General features: G+C 40.2%; 1 protein-coding gene across 1 annotated transcript; it reads left to right on the forward strand.

Moving 5' to 3' along the window:
• The first annotated feature begins 1,937 nt into the window (after nucleotides 1–1,937).
• lrrc32 (leucine rich repeat containing 32) lies at nucleotides 1,938–11,940 on the forward strand. Its single transcript, XM_079860654.1, has 3 exons — nucleotides 1,938–2,146; nucleotides 5,360–5,450; nucleotides 8,153–11,940. The coding sequence occupies exons 2-3, from the start codon at nucleotides 5,364–5,366 to the stop codon at nucleotides 10,049–10,051; spliced, it is 1,986 nt and encodes a 661-aa protein (XP_079716780.1). The 5' UTR covers nucleotides 1,938–2,146; nucleotides 5,360–5,363; the 3' UTR covers nucleotides 10,052–11,940.
• The last annotated feature ends 5,612 nt before the right edge of the window (nucleotides 11,941–17,552 follow it).

Genomic DNA, 17,552 nt, shown 5'->3' on the forward strand with positions numbered 1-17,552 from the left:
TTAACAATTATTTCACGGCTTGGGTTGAATTCTAATGTAGAAACCGTTGCCATGAAAAAACAAGCGCGTTTGCTATGGACGCGGAACGGACTATTTTCTTTAGCGGAAGCAATACAATCGTTTTTTAAATCAATAAACTCCTTTTTAAATCAATATTTTGTGTCAAATTTATTTATTTATTTGGTAGGTAGCCATGTAATAAGCGGGATAATGTCGAGCGAGGTGGTCCTTGATCAGCCTGTTGGGGGGTGAAGTACAAATTCAGTTAAGTGCCTCAGGGATGTGACAAAATGCTTAGTGTACGATAGAAATAACATAATTTTTATGATAAAAAATAATTTAAATGCAATAATTATTATTTTTTATCAATTATAATGGGACACACCAAAGTATTGCGAGAAGCTTAATTTAATTTTGGTTAGCCACCAGTTTAAACATATTACCGAATCCCAGGAATGACTCTAAATACATCTTGATCTTAACTATAGTTTAGTCAACGAGTTATTTTGCATCACAACTGTTTTATCATTTATCTACTTGTGAATACTTCATTACACCGTTTGTCACTCGATCATTACCTGCACTACATCCTTATTATTATACTGTGAAATAGTTTATTTTTTTCATATTGTGCATTGTTTCTTATTATTCATACTGTGTACTTATTTTTATTGTCCTTTATTGTGAATTATTTTACATGTGTTGTTTGTTATGCCCTTCCACTCGTCTTTCTCGTGATGTAATGCGTGTTTCTGACCTGTAGATGGCGGCGTGTGACCTATAGTTATTATTATCCTTATCCTGTGAAGAGAAACAGATTAAGAAGAGCCAGATCCCCTACATTTCCTTAAAAAAGTGAGGCCTAAGAAAAATGAAAATATCACAGAATGTACAAAAATAATAATGTAATTGTACTGAAGTAGGCCTACAGATGACAATAAAGATCTTGTAAAGCGCGTTCACGGTCAGCGAGTGGCGCGAACACAAACACACACAGTTTAATGCGTTTTTTCCTCCTATCTTTCTCATTTATCTTTTTCTCTTGCTAGCGAATCATTAACTATTTTTTATCCGTGTTCTGTTGACAATGGGTGTGTTATTGTTACATTTAGTGTATTATACACACACCTGCTTATTATAAACATGTCAACTCGAGGGTTTTTTGTGGGTTTTTATTTTTTGCATTAGCCCACTTAAACAATTTATTTAAAAGTTTCTGTTTACTGCTTTGACTCGACAGAGGATGAACTTTACGGGGAAAAACTGAAATAAAAACCAAAAGCAAAGGGCTTGAGGAAAGGGCAAAAGTTTTCCAGCGGGAATCCTGAATGAATCCCGGGAATCCCTGAAGATGCCGTGGGAACACGCGGTCATATGAGACACACACACACACACACACACACACACACACAGTGACGCAGCGATTTGCTTTAACTACTCAACAGGTTTATTTTAAACGACGTTAACTTGGAATTCAGCTTAATTTCTATTGCGCTTTATACAATAGTTTCAAAGCAGCTTCAGGAAAATAACAGAATCAATGATGCAAAACAATCAAATATGAGAAATTCAAATTCTGCTGTAAAGCAACACTAAAAAAGACAATAAAGTGAAAAAAACATTATAATTACAAATGAATGCAATCAAAATAGAAAATAGAATAGAAATAAACTGAAATAAACGACTCTCGCGTAAATCCTTCCAAACCAGCAAATCTGAATCTGAACAGAAACAGGGCATTACTCAAACACACACACACACACACACACACACACACACACACACTCGCTGCTGACATGGCGATAACCTGTCATGAGGAGCTGTGGAGGCTAAACTTGTTCGAGTGAAGGGATGTTCATTTACTACACACTCACAGTTAACCGCGTTTAACGAGTTTTAGGAAGAGAGAGAGAGAGAGAGAGAGAGAGAGAGAGAGAGAGAGGGAGAGAGAGAGAGGGAGGGAGGTCAGATTTGACCAATCCCAAGCATGAGCTCAGAAGGAAAAAACAAGTGAGTATTTGCAGGATATTCTTCTTCTCACAGGATGTGTATCGAGCAGAGAGAGAGAGAGAGAGAGTCCTGAGCTTCAGCCAGACTGAGGAGAGCAGCATGAGAGAGGACAGCACTGGAGAAGCACACTACTGAGGTAACACACTCATATATGATCTTACACACACACACACACACTAATACTGAGCAAACACACTACTGAGGTAACACACTCATATCTTACACACTCACACTAATACTGAGCAAACACACTACTGAGGTAACACACTAATATCTTACACACACACACTAATACTGAGCAAACACACTACTGAGGTAACACACTAATAGGATCTTACACACTCACACTAATACTGAGCAAACACACTACTGAGGTAACACACTAATAGGATCTTACACACTCACACTAATACTGAGCAAACACACTACTGAGGTAACACACTAATAGGATCTTACACACTCACACTAATACTGAGCAAACACACTACTGAGGTAACACTAATATTTGATCTTACACACACACACTAATACTGAGCAAACACACTACTGAGGTAACACACTAATATTGAGCTTACACACACACACTAATACTGAGCAAACACACTACTGAGGTAACACACTAATATTTGATCTTACACACACACACTAATACTGAGCAAACACACTACTGAGGTAACACACTAATATTGAGCTTACACACACACACTAATACTGAGCAAACACACTACTGAGGTAACACACTAATATTGAGCTTACACACACACACTAATACTGAGCAAACACACTACTGAGGTAACACACACACACACACACACACACTAATACTGAGCAAACACACTACTGAGGTAACACACCCACACACACACACACACACACACACACTAATACTGAGCAAACACACTGCTGAGTTAACACACACACACACACACACTAATATTGAGCAAATACACGACTGAGATAACACACTACTGAGGTAACACACTAATATTGAGGTAACACACTACTGAGGTAACATGCACTACTGAGGTAACACACTAATATTGAGCTAACACACACTAATACTGAGCAAACACACTGCTGAGTTAACACACACACACACACACTAATATTGAGCAAATTCACGACTGAGATAACACACTACTGAGGTAACACACTAATATTGAGGTAACACTACTGAGGTAACACACTACTGATGTAACACACTAATATTGAGGTAACACACTACTGAGGTAACACACTACTGATGTAACACACTAATATTGAGGTAACACTACTGAGGTAACACACTACTGAGGTAACACACTAATATTGAGGTAACACACTACTGAGGTAACACACTACTGATGTAACACACTAATATTGAGGTAACACACTACTGAGGTAACACACTAATATTGAGGTAACACACTACTGAGGTAACACACTAATATTGAGGTAACACACTACTGAGGTAACACACTAATATTGAGGTAACACACTACTGAGGTAACACACTACTGATGTAACACACTAATATTGAGGTAACACACTACTGAGGTAACACACTACTGATGTAACACACTAATATTGAGGTAACACACTACTGAGGTAACACACTAATATTGAGGTAACACTACTGAGGTAACACACTACTGAGGTAACACACTAATATTGAGGTAACACACTACTGAGGTAACACACTACTGATGTAACACACTAATATTGAGGTAACACACTACTGAGGTAACACACTACTGAGGTAACACACTAATATTGAGGTAACACACTACTGAGGTAACACACTACTGATGTAACACACTAATATTGAGGTAACACACTACTGAGGTAACACACTACTGATGTAACACACTAATATTGAGGTAACACACTACTGGGGTAACACTTCTGAGGTAACACACACTTCTGCGGTAACACACACACTGCACTACTGAGATAACACACACACTACACTACTGAGGTAACACACTAATATTGAGGTAACACACTACTGAGGTAACACACTACTGATGTAACACACTAATATTGAGGTAACACACTACTGAGGTAACACACTAATATTGAGGTAACACTACTGAGGTAACACACTACTGAGGTAACACACTAATATTGAGGTAACACACTACTGAGGTAACACACTACTGATGTAACACACTAATATTGAGGTAACACACTACTGAGGTAACACACTACTGAGGTAACACACTAATATTGAGGTAACACACTACTGAGGTAACACACTACTGATGTAACACACTAATATTGAGGTAACACACTACTGGGGTAACACTTCTGAGGTAACACACACTTCTGCGGTAACACACACACTGCACTACTGAGATAACACACACACTGCACTACTGAGATAACACACACACTACACTACTGAGGTAACACACACTTCTGCGGTAACACACACACTGCACTACTGAGATAACACACACACTGCACTACTGAGGTAACACACACACTGCACTACTGAGGTAACACACACACACACACACACACACTGCACTACTGAGGTAACACACACACTGCACTACTGAGGTAACACACACACACACACACACACACTGCACTACTGAGGCAACACTTCTGAGGAAGCAGCGCTGCGATGACACACACACTACAGCTGATGTTTGATGAGTTACTGGGCTGAATGATGATCTTGCACTGCAACACATGTTCCTCCTGGAGTCACTGAGAAGCGAACGAGTCGAGTTTGTGTTTAAAACAGCAGAAATCTGCCGGAGAGCTCAGGAGAATAACCCTGTTTTCTCTTTAGACGAGTCACCAGTTTGTGTGTCTGACACCACTGGCAGATATCTCTTCTGTGTTTAAGCACAAAGTTTTTTGAAAAAAAAAAAGTTGTGATAACTGTTTCAGTAAGCAGGACTCAATATTCAGCCCTTCTGCTCCTCCATAGCTCCAGCTTTACCAGAGTTCAGATGTGCGCTCGAGTAAGAGCACTGAAACTGAGCCTCATAGCCGATGATCTTTACACAGTGTTTGATCTGACTCGCTTGAACTGTTGTTGAGTCTCTGCTGTAGAAATAAAGCTGAGTAGTCAGACTAATGTTTTGTTTCCGATCTTGCGGTTGTTCTCGTCTTTGATTGGCGCAGGATGAGTAATCGCTCGTTCTCTGATATATATTGAACACAATGTGGAAACGATGATTATTATATTTCTCAACATGTGGGTGTTTCTGTTCAACTAGATCATGTTAGAGACGGTGACACATGTTTCCACATCTGAGCTAAAAACAGAAGCTGTGACGTGCCCTGGCTCAGTGTGACGTCATGCTCTGCTTCATCTGTGTGTGTGTGTGTGTGTGTGTGTGTGTGTGTGCAGCATCATGGGTCCGTGTCTCTGGATACTGATGCTCGTGGTCCAGCCGGTCTCGGCCTTCAGACGTCCAGCGGAGGCTTCGGCCTGTCGAGAGGTGAGTGTCTGATCATCTCTCACTAACTCTGGCTGAACTCTCAGGTGTGTGTGTGTGTGTGTGTGTCTCAGTTGCTCGAGTGAAACGGACTTGTCCACATGTAGGACAGAAACAAACACTAGTGAGATCTCAACTGTTAGTCTCAAATAGAATAAATGGACTTTAGCTTGGATAGTCTGTAGAGTCTCAGAGCGGTGGAGTCTTGCACAGCGGAGAACGAGTTTCTAACTCACTTTTCCAGTACAAACATCAAAGCAAACTTAAATTAAGCGGATAGTCTTGCATTCTGAAAAATGCATCAAAATGAAGCGAGTTTGTGCTTAAAACACTTTACAATAATGTTCATTCCTTAACATTAGTTACCCTAACTAAGAGTGCACAATACTTCTACAGCATTTAATAATCTTAGTTAATATTAATTTGAACATTTACTAATAAATTATTAAAATCAAAGGTTGTATTTGTGAACATTAACTAACATGAACAGCTGTATTTGTATGAGCTAGTGTTAACAAAGATTAACAGATATTGCTCATGTTAGTAAATGCATGTATTAATGTGAACTAATGAACCTTAGTGTAAAGTGTGACCAGTTGTCTTAATCAAAGGGAAAATAAGATTTTGTTTTGAGTTAAAAGTAGAAATGACTCAACCTTTTACTGGACGAGTTAAAGTTACTTATTTTCTTTGTTAATTCCATTTGTGAAATTACTTTAGAAATCTGCACGCAGTTGCGAAAGAAAAATGAAGTAAATTTGACTTTTTTTTTTTTCAGTGTGGAGAAACAAAATGAGTGAAAATGTTTACTGAGAAAATATGATTAAAATGCCGTGAGTTTATGCTTATATATAATATATCTGCCAGTGGAGTCAGAAACATAAACTTCATTCAAAGGGAAATCGAGATGATTCTTCAGACTCCAGATATTAGTTCTTGATGTTTTAAGCACAAACTCACTTCATTTTGATGCATTTTTCACAAACAAGATCTTCACTCATTTTGCTTCTTCTCCAGTAAATGTGTCTTGATTTAAGAATCTTTAGATATTTGTGCTGGAAACCGAGACAGAGAACATTCTCATTAAATCTATAATCATTTTACAGCTCTACATGACAACTGGAGACTCTTCACTCAGGGTTTAGAGAACGCTTCAGCTTTAATTAACACACACCTTCAACATTTCTCACATTATCAGTTTATTCGCTATAGTTTAGAGAACGGTAATGAAATATGAGCAGAACTCAGTTGATATTTGACTGGTTTTGTCCGTCCTTCTGTTAGACTGTCTCACACATGAATTATGTTGAATATCTGTCAGCTGTTAAATTTAACTACACAATTAGATAACACCAGTTTAGCTCAACCAATCACCAAGCAATGCTTCATTGTGTTCAGTCTGTGTGTGAAAAGAGCATTAGCAATTAAAGACAAAACACTTCAGCAGAACATGATCAGCTCAAAGTGTCGAATCATCTTGTTACTGGTAGTCGCTGTATGAAGAATTATTGGGTGTAATATGTCACAGTTTACACAATTTTGCTCTCCTCACTTGCATAAATGAACTATAGTGCACTCTTGTTAGCAAAGACCAAGTGAGTCATGTTATGGAGAAGCATCCAGTCACTTCTGTTGAACTGATCATGCCAGGTCAGAGAGTTCAGGATGAGTTCAGGAAGTCTGTGAGTGGACATCAGTGAGGAAGTGTGTGTGGGATGAAACACATGATGTCTCCATCCTCTGGCGATCTCTGCCGGAGATGTAGGGTTAGTCCCGGTGCCGAGGGAAACTCCTGCACCTGCCCCGAGTGAGGAGCGTGGCCTATAGATGAGCTTCAGTCTTCGGCACGCAGGAAAACTGCTCCATTGTGTCGGAATATTCCAGGAAACAGCGGATGATGTCATGCATGTTAACCTGTGGTGGATCACACTGCAAAACATGCTTTTCTTAGTATTTTTGTCTTTTCCAGTCCAAATTCTTAAATCAGGATGCGTTTACTAAAGTACGAGAATGCCATAAGATATTATAAGAGAGTTGTTGCTTAAAACAAGTCAAATCATCTACCAATGGGGTAAGAAAAAAAGTATTTTGTTTCTGTTTGAATGAAGATATTTTTTCAGAAAATGTTGCTTTTGTGAGAAACTGTAGTCAGATTCCACTCTAATATATATATTCTAGGATGAGCTCATCCCCAAAATGGCTTGATCACCATAGAGAGGAAGGAAGTCATTATTTTATACTCTCAAAAATTAAGCCGTTTGGATTTTCTGAGCAATATGATGTCATAATGCTCATGCTCCGCCCACAACACAGACGGACTGTCCCGTATTAGCATATTTCCGCCCTTAGCCGTTTGTACACTGTCTGCCAAGGCATCACTTTACGTGTCTTGTGTCGACACCCCCCACGGAAGAGGGGGGGAATTTGCTCATTATCATTTAAAGAGACATGCACCTCATTATCATTTAAAGAGACATGCACCTCATTATCATTTAAAGAGACATGCACCTCATTATCATTTAAAGAGACATGCACTGAAACGGGAAAAGAGCTGATTTTGAGAAGGTAAAAAGGCTGTTGTTTTACACAACCATTGAGGTTGAATTTTAACCAAAGTGTGTTGCAAACTTTACACAAATAAATGTGAGCCACCCCTATGAAGAAACCCTGGCTGATGTTGACTAATAGCACTGTTTCTTCTCCAGCTCCAGGAGGACCTCGACTGCAGCAATCTGAACCTTAGACGGATCCCGAAGCAAATCCCGGACACCATCCACCGGCTCGATCTGTCCCGAAACCTCCTCCAGAACCTCACGGACCGAGACCTGCCGCCATCCTCCACCATCCGACATCTCAACCTTCACGGAAACAAGATCCAGTTCATCCAGCCGGGACTCTTCCAAGACATGAGCCTTCTGGAGGAGCTGGATCTGTCGGAAAACTCCCTGGATCTCTACGCGTCTCTGAAAACACACGTGGGGACGCTCGCATCCGTGCGCCGACTGGATCTATCCAGAAACGGGTTGTTCACGGACATGAGCGACTTCTTCCTGAACGACGCCCCGGTTCTCACCAACCTCTCTTTGGATGGGAACAGCATCACTAAGATAGGCCGATCCACATTCAACGGATCTCAAGCTTTAAAGAACATTGACTTACACAACAACGTAATCATAGAGATCGAAGAAGGAGCGTTCGAGTCCTTGGCGGGACTCTCCGATCTCGATTTGTCTATGAACTCCATCTCGTGCATTACGGACTTCAACCTCGTCCAGCTCAGAACGCTGAACTTGAGCAAAAACAGCTTGACCAACTTCCAGGCCGACGAATCGGATCAGGAGTTCGAGCTTCAGTATCTGGACTTGAGAGAAAACAAAATCCTCTACTTCCCTGTCCTTCCCCAAAGGAACAAGCTCATATACCTGGACTTGTCTAGGAATCTCCTGAGGAGTGTAAATTGCTCCGGTCCATTAGAAGAGCTGGAGAACCTGAAGGACGGTGGATATCTATTGACTGATCCTGATAAACCTCTTTCACTGTGCGTCAGTAAGAGGCACCAGGATTTTCCCAGCTTGCTTTACTTGGACTTGAGCTTCAACCAGCTGAAAGCGGTTCCTCCCTCGTTCTTCGCCAGTATGAGTGCGCTGGAAACCCTGAACATCAGCAACAACTGTTTAGAAAGCTTCACTGTGGACGCCGGCCTGAACTCTCTGGAGACACTAGACATCAGCTCCAACAATCTCCAGAACCTTTCCTTCGGGCTGAACGCGCTGGCCGCGTTACACGAGCTCCACCTCGAGGGAAACGCTCTCCAAACCTTAGACGCCGGGATTTTCCTCAGGCTTCCCAACATCCGAAGCCTTCATCTTCAGCAGAACCAGCTCAGCATTTGCTCTCCTTCGGGAAATCCGAGTTTCGGCTGCGTCCATCTCTCCTCAATCCCGACTCTAAGGTATCTGTACCTTTCGGATAACGGGTTGTTTTTGGTTCCACCGGAATCGTTCCAGGGAAGCCCGTTGCTAATCCTGGATTTATCCCAGAATCCCGGCGTTGACATCATCCCGTCGTCGTTCTCCGGTCTGGAGGCGTCTCTTTCCCATCTCTCTCTAAAGGGAAACCAACTTCAATCCCTAACAATTGACTTCACTCTTTTCCAGAATCTAAAATCCTTGGATTTGTCGGTGAACCGGCTCACGGGAGTCTCCCTATGGAGCGGGGATTCCTCCCTCGAGTCATTAAACCTGCAAAACAACAGTTTGGTAACGCTTTATGAAGTAACGCTGCAAGAAACGCTCCGAACTTTATACGTGGGATCGAACCCGTTGAGCTGTTGCATGAACCCGCACCTCCTCACGCTTCTCCGGCAGGAGAGACTCACGGTGCCGGATCTCTCCGGAGCCACGTGCTGGTATTCCCAAGACTCGGAGAGCGTGGAGATCAGCATGAGCGCCGTGAAGCCGGAGCACTGCGAGTCCGCCGACGGGAAAGTGTTGTGGATCAGCGTGATCGTGGTGCTTGCGCTGGGAATGGCGCTGGCGCTGGCCGTCACGTTAAAGCTCTGTCACTCGAAGAGGCACAGGTTCAAAAGAGGCATCAAAGCTTGAGTCTAAAGAGGAAAGAGGGAAAAGAAACCAGAGCGTTCTCACCTGACCAGTGCCGCATGCATGACCCCGGGTTTCAGTATGGGATGCGTGGGTGATCAGGAACAGATCCAATGTGAAGTGCACCAGCATAACTGCACGAAACATTCACTGTAAAAAGTGATTAGTTGAGCTGACTTAAAAAAATTGAGGAAACCCGTTGCCTTAAAATTATTAAGTTATCGTCATGCTTAATCGATAAAATTAAGTAAGAATTCACATAACTTAATTTTTGTAATTAAGAATTACGTTTTTTTACTTAATAATCTTAAGGCAACGGGTTTACTCAATGGTTTTAGGTGAGTGAACTGAACACTTATACACTGTATAAACATGAACCCTGAAGAAGCTCTTGCATGACTCAAACCGCACGAGTCGGCAGCAACACTACACTTTCTGATGTATATTGCATGCACTTTATTGACTGTGATTTGTGAGTATTGGAGTGAAATGAACCTGCGATATGTTTGCATATTGCAAAACCGCCCTTGACCGATGCAAAACATGGTGCAGACACTAGATGCACTGGACAGAGAGAGATCTAGAGCATGTTGTGCATTAGCCGAAGGAATGTCATCGGACAGAGGAAGCGTTTGACTGGAACACCTGCACCACTTTCCTGTTGTTGAGCTCGGTTTCCTCTCCTGATTTACTCAGCCTCAGTCACCCTGAGCCGTGTTTGACTGGCGATCGAGTTTAGCTCCGCACACATAAACACACACACACCGCAATGTTTGTTTGGTCTTTTTTTAGACTTTCCAGCCTGGAATAAGTTCGACCCTGGTGTGTATATCATGAGCGAGGATAAAGATAGACGGGAGATCCCGGGCGAGGGAAGCGCACATCATCACCACGGATATTAATAGAGTTGTGTTTGACGCGATACTGAAAGGAGCTTCCTCCTATCAGTCTGAGTCACGGACCTTCTGCTTTCCAGACACACACACATGACACAACCCACAGTCACACACACACGTCATGTATGAGCTGCCACTACTATATGAAGGAACTATACCACAGCTGTTGTGTAAATCTATTTATGAAGTATTTTCCTAAATAAAAGGTCTGTGTTACGTGTGTCTGCGGTGTGTGTTCCTCCTCACTGCTTCAGCATTACCATTTTAGGTCATCATCATCATGACACACATCAATATAAAATACCAAAACAAGTATTTGCATGATAAACTGAAAAGGAAATGCTCTATCTCGTTGACATCACTTTTAGGTTTGCGAAAACTACTGGGTAAAATTAGGCAATATTCAAATTTCTATTTAGACGTGTTGTTGGGAATCTCACATGTGGTCTGAACCGCAAAAAATGAGCTTCTTCCTCAATATCGTAGCCTTATTTTCCAGCACGAATATCTAAACATTCTTAAATCTAGATATATTTAGTGGAGACGCAAAATGACTGAAGATGTTAAGCCTTAATTATTAAAATTAAGTGAGTTTCTGCTTAAAACAAGAACAAATATCGGGCAGAAAAAAAGTTTTGCCTTTGAATTAAGGTTATTTTTCTGACTCAATCGGCAGTTATTTATTTTATATTTATTTTTGACCCAATTTTGTTTGTTTTAAGCATGAACTCACTTATAATTGTAATCATTTTAAACCAGACTTAATATCTGAGGTCATTTTGATGCTGCACTAAATGTGTCTTGATTTAAGAATGTTTCGGTGTTTTATACGCTTATTAAGCAGCATGAATAATCAATAATTAGAACAATGAATGCAGACTAATTAGTGACTCGGCTGGCAGTGTCTCCAGCACAATGACATCATCTGTTCAAACAGGAAGTAGCGCTACAGGAAGCGGCCCGCACACAAACATGGAACACCGAGTCCTCAGAGACCCGCCGCTGTTCGCTTTTCTGCTCTAAAAGGGCTCCAACTATATATATATATATATATATATATATATATATATATATATATATATATATATATATATATATATATATATATATATATATATATATATATATATATATATATATATATATGTCTGTAAATCTGTTTATGAAGTGTTTTCCTAAATAAAAGGTCTGTGTTATGTGTCCTGCGGTGTGTTCCTCCTCACTACTTCAACATTACCATTTTTGGTCAAAATCATCATCATGATACATATCAATATAAAATACCAAAAGCAGTTTGCATGATAAGCTGAAGAGGAAATTCTCTATCTCTATCTATCTAACGTTATATATTCTCTTCTGCTCAGGCAGCATTTATTTGAGAATAGCCTAAATTGTGAATTATTATATATTATTCCAATGTAAATCAGCTGTTTTCTATGCGAGTATATAGTAAATTATAGTTAATTCCTGTGATCAAAGCTGAATTTATTTAATTAAAAATACAGTAAAAATCACAAAATATTTTGTAAGGGATCATGTAGAGCGAGGCGACAGGCTGATCAGTTCGCGGAGGGGTCTTGACTCAGCCTGAAGGGCTTGTTTTCGCTATAACAACCGCCTCGCTCTATTATCCCGCTTATTACATGGCTACCCACCAAATAAATTAATAATTTGACACAAAATATTGATTTAAAAAGGGGTTTATTGATTTAAAAACAATTGTATTGCTTCCGCTAAAGAAAATAGTCCGTTCCGCGTCCATAGCAACGCGCTGTTTTTCATGGCAACGGTGTGTTATACTTATTTATACCGTGGTCTGGGTGAATACTCGATTCTGATTGGCTGCAGGGTGTCCGTTAAAAAGTGATAATGTACACCTAAATAAACCGTCAGGCGTAACCAAGGAAACCAAGTTATTGTTTGTAACTTGTAACTTTAGATTTCGATTGTAAAACTAATTAAAATATAAACTAATGTTTTAAAAATGTGTTATTTGGCAAGTGACCATGGTATAAGCGGGTTAATGCCCTTCGAGGTGTCCATTATCAGGTTTTAATGGACTTCGGCGGAGGCAACCGTCGTTCACGCCTCGCCGTCGTCCATTAAAACCTGATAATGGACACCTCGTCGGGCATTAACCCTACATAGTCCAGGCGTTCTAAGCCAAAATGGGGGTCAACTGTGAACAAATTGCAACAGAATCAAACTCAACTGATTTTGTATCCTCAATATGTCCTAAATAAGGGAAAAAAAGCCCAGAAGAATCCCATTAGCGGAAAGTTCCGTAAAAGACCCAAATATAGTCTATTCATACGCCTATTCTTTCTTTTTCTCACGTGAATGGGGTAAACATTTTAACCTTTAGATATCACCATGAAAATTACTGAGTTGATTACTTACATCAAGACAAACAAAACATTTATTACAAGTTTTTTTATATTGTTTGTTAACATGGACAAACAGTGCATAATCTAATTACAGATGTGCTAATTTGCATAAATACCACAACAGATCTAATCATTGGGTCTAGCCAGGTGAAAATGTCTTGTTGAATCTTGTTGACACATAACAGTAAAATACTTAATGTCAAGGTCTGAATGGAACCCATTTAGGCTATGAGCATTAATACACAGAGGCGGGAAGAAGTACTTTAAACCAGCCTTTATTAATGTTTAAGAGATGGGGTTTGGGGCTGGGTCCGTGGGACGGTTTCTAGGGATTTACTTTTTATTTTGCCTACCTTTTGTCTTCTGCATTCTCCTTACCATTGTCTCCTGTTCTTCCCTCAGACTCGTCCCCCAGAAACAGTCCCACGGACCCAAACCCCAAACCCCAAACCCCATCTCTTAATAATTAATAAAGGCTGGTTTCTAAAGTACTTCTTCCCGCCTCTGTGTATTAATGCTCATGGGTAGCCTAAATGGGTTAATTCAGACCTTGACATTAAGTATTTTACTGTTATGTGTCAACAAGATTCAACAAGACATGTTCCCCTGGCTAGACCCAATGATTAGATCTGTTGTGGTATTTATGCAAATTAGCACATATGTAATTAGATTATGCACCGTTTGTCCATGTTAACAAACAATTTAAAAAAAACTTGTAATACATTTTTTGTTTGTCTTGATGTAAGTAATCAACTCGGTAATTTTCATGGTGATATCTAAAGGTTAAAATTTTTACCCTATTCACGTGAGAAAAAGAAAGAATAGGCGTATGAATAGGATATATTTGGGTCTTTTTCGGAACTTCCCGCTAATGGGATTCTTCGGGACTTTTTTTTTCCTTACTCAGGACATATTGAGGATACAAAATCAGTTGAGTTTGATTCTGTTGCAATTTGTTCACCCTTTTTTCCTAAAACGCCTGGACTAATAGCAGCGGTGTTATCACGGAATAACACACCGCATTCTACATTAGAATTCAACCAAGCCATGTAATATTCCAGTGTAAATCATCTGTTCTCTATGTGAATATACAGTAAAGTGTCATTTATTCCTGTGATCAAAGCTGAATGTTCAGCATCATTACTCCAGTCTTCAGTGTCACATGATCCTTCAGAAATCACTCTAATATGATGATTTGACACATTATAATCAATGTTGAACAGTTAATATCTTTGTGAAACCGTCGTGCATTTTATTTGTCAGGATTCTTTGATGAATAGAGAGTTCAAAAGAACAGCATTTACTTGAAACCTAATCTTTTGTAACAGGATAAGTGTGTAGTGTCGCTGTGACGGACAGTTAAGCGGTGTGTCGCCTCGGGTCTTCTGTGTGAGAGGAGTAACAGGAGCTTCTCCATCACGTCCAGGACCGTCTTTATCTGCTCATCCTTCTGTAAAGCTGATCAAACCTGTCAGGAATAATACTATCATGACCTCGTCGTGACCCCAAAGGTCAGCTTTATGTGTTTGTGTGATGATGTCATCATGACCTCACAGATTCTGTACGTTGAGGCGCACAATGAGGCGCTTGTGTGAGAGATGGAGAGAACGAGCTGAGCTGTCATGTTTCTATATCAGGTTCTGTTTGTGTACGAGCCGCACAGGGCCAATTATACATTCATAATAGCAGCGGTTTTATTTATATAATTACTGTAAATCCTGTCGTTATGATGTGTAGGACAGTCTTGTTTTCACATGAACGTGTAATTACCAGAGACGAGAAGAGAATCACGTGTTTGAAGAGCGTCTTTGTCTCTGTGGAATCTCTGAAACAATAGCAGTCTTCTTCATCATCATCATCATCATCATCATCATCGTGTGTGTGTGTGTGTGTGTGTGTGTGTGTCAGAACCGCCCCTGTCAGGAGGAATGAGGAAAGAAGGAACTGGATCATTTTTTGGGTAAGTTGAGTGATTTCCCCCACAAACCAGTTCAATGCATCTCCTGTGTTCACTGGTTGAGGTTTAGGATTGGCTCAGGATTGAGTAGCCAATCAGCACTGTGACTGGCACTGGCAGGACCAATGGAATCTCTAGAATCGGCTTTGGGGCGGAGTTTATGCTGAACAACTATAACGCTAACGACACAGAGAAACTTCATCACTGGAATCACTTTCAGAGCGATTGTTGAACGATGAAAACACTGACAGCCAATCAGAATCCATCCTGCTCACACACACACACACACACACACACACACTGACATCAGCATCAGTGCTTCAAGGAGCTGAACTGAAATCAAAGGAACTCTGACTGTAATCAGAAACCGACTCACTCTCTCCAGACGATAAACAAATCATTCCGCTTGTGTTTGTTTATCCATCGGAAATGTGTGTAAAAGTCCCGTCCTGATCACTGTCTGGATCTCCCGCCCAACACACACACACACACACACACACACACACAGGAGGATCTGTATTCAGTCTGAAGGTCTGAATGTTTATTACTCTTGTCTTAATAACTCAACACGGATCACATGATCACATTCCTCTGTCTGTCGTGTTCATCACGCTGAAGGAAACTGTGAGCGGATACTTGATGCCGACGATTAAAGCAGAATGAGAGTCAGCGAGTGTTTCTCACACACACACACACACACACACACAGATTCTCCCCGCAGCCCTGAAACTGCATTTCTGTAAACATGAACAAAGCCCGCGCTCGGCTTACTGAAGTCCGATCCGCTCATCAGAGTTAGCGCTCGTGTTCTGGAGGAACTGATGTTTATCCACACTTGTTTTCCAGCACGAATATCTAAAGATTCTTAAATCAGGAATCAGGAATTCACATTTACTGGAGAAGCAAAATGACTGAAGATATTAAGTCTTAATTATTTAAATGAAGTGAGTTAAAGGGATAGTTCTCCCAAAAATGAAAATTAGCCCATGATTTACTAGGTGTGTATGACACTCTTCTTTCAGACGAACACAATCAGAGTTATATCAATAAATGTCCTGCTCTTCCCAGCTTGATAATGGCAGTGAATGGGTGTTTCTGTTTTGAAGTCCATAAAAGTGCATCTATCCATCATAAAAATGCACTTTTATGCACTTTTATGATGGACAGATGCACTTTATGATAGACAGATGCACTTTTATGATGGACAGATGCACTTTTATGATGGACAGATGCACTTTTATGATGGACAGATGCACTTTTATGATGGACAGATGCACTTTTATCATGATAGATGCACTTTTATGATAGACAGATGCACTTTTATGATGGACAGATGCACTTTTATGATGGACAGATGCACTTTTATCATGATAGATGCACTTTTATGATGGACAGATGCACTTTTATGATGGACAGATGCACTTTTATGATGGACAGATGCACTTTTATCATGATAGATGCACTTTTATGATGGACAGATGCACTTTTATGATGGACAGATGCACTTTTATGATGGACAGATGCACTTTTATGCACTTTTATGCAGGACAGATGCACTTTATGATAGACAGATGCACTTTTATGATGGATAGATGCACTTTTATGATGGACAGATGCACTTTTATGATGGACAGATGCACTTTTATCATGATAGATGCACTTTTATCATGATAGATGCACTTTTATGATGGACAGATGCACTTTTATGATGGACAGATGCACTTTTATGATGGACAGATGCACTTTTATGCACTTTTATGATGGACAGATGCACTTTATGATAGACAGATGCACTTTTATGATGGATAGATGCACTTTTATGATGGACAGATGCACTTTTATGATGGACAGATGCACTTTTATGATGGACAGATGCACTTTTATGATGGACAGATGCACTTTTATCATGATAGATGCACTTTTATGATGGACAGATGCACTTTTATGATGGACAGATGCACTTTTATGATGGACAGATGCACTTTTATGATGGACAGATGCACTTTTATGCACTTTTATGATGGACAGATGCACTTTATGATAGACAGATGCACTTTTATGATGGATAGATGCACTTTTATGAAGGACAGATGCACTTTTATGATGGACAGATGCACTTTTATCATGATAGATGCACTTTTATGATAGACAGATGCACTTTTATGATGGACAGATGCACTTTTATGATAGACAGATGCACTTTTATGATGGACAGATGCACTTTTATCATGATAGATGCACTTTTATGATAGACAGATGCACTT

Source organism: Squalius cephalus (assembly GCF_949319135.1).
Source record: "Squalius cephalus genome assembly, chromosome: 24".
In the NCBI taxonomy this organism is placed as follows: Eukaryota; Metazoa; Chordata; class Actinopteri; order Cypriniformes; family Leuciscidae; genus Squalius; species Squalius cephalus.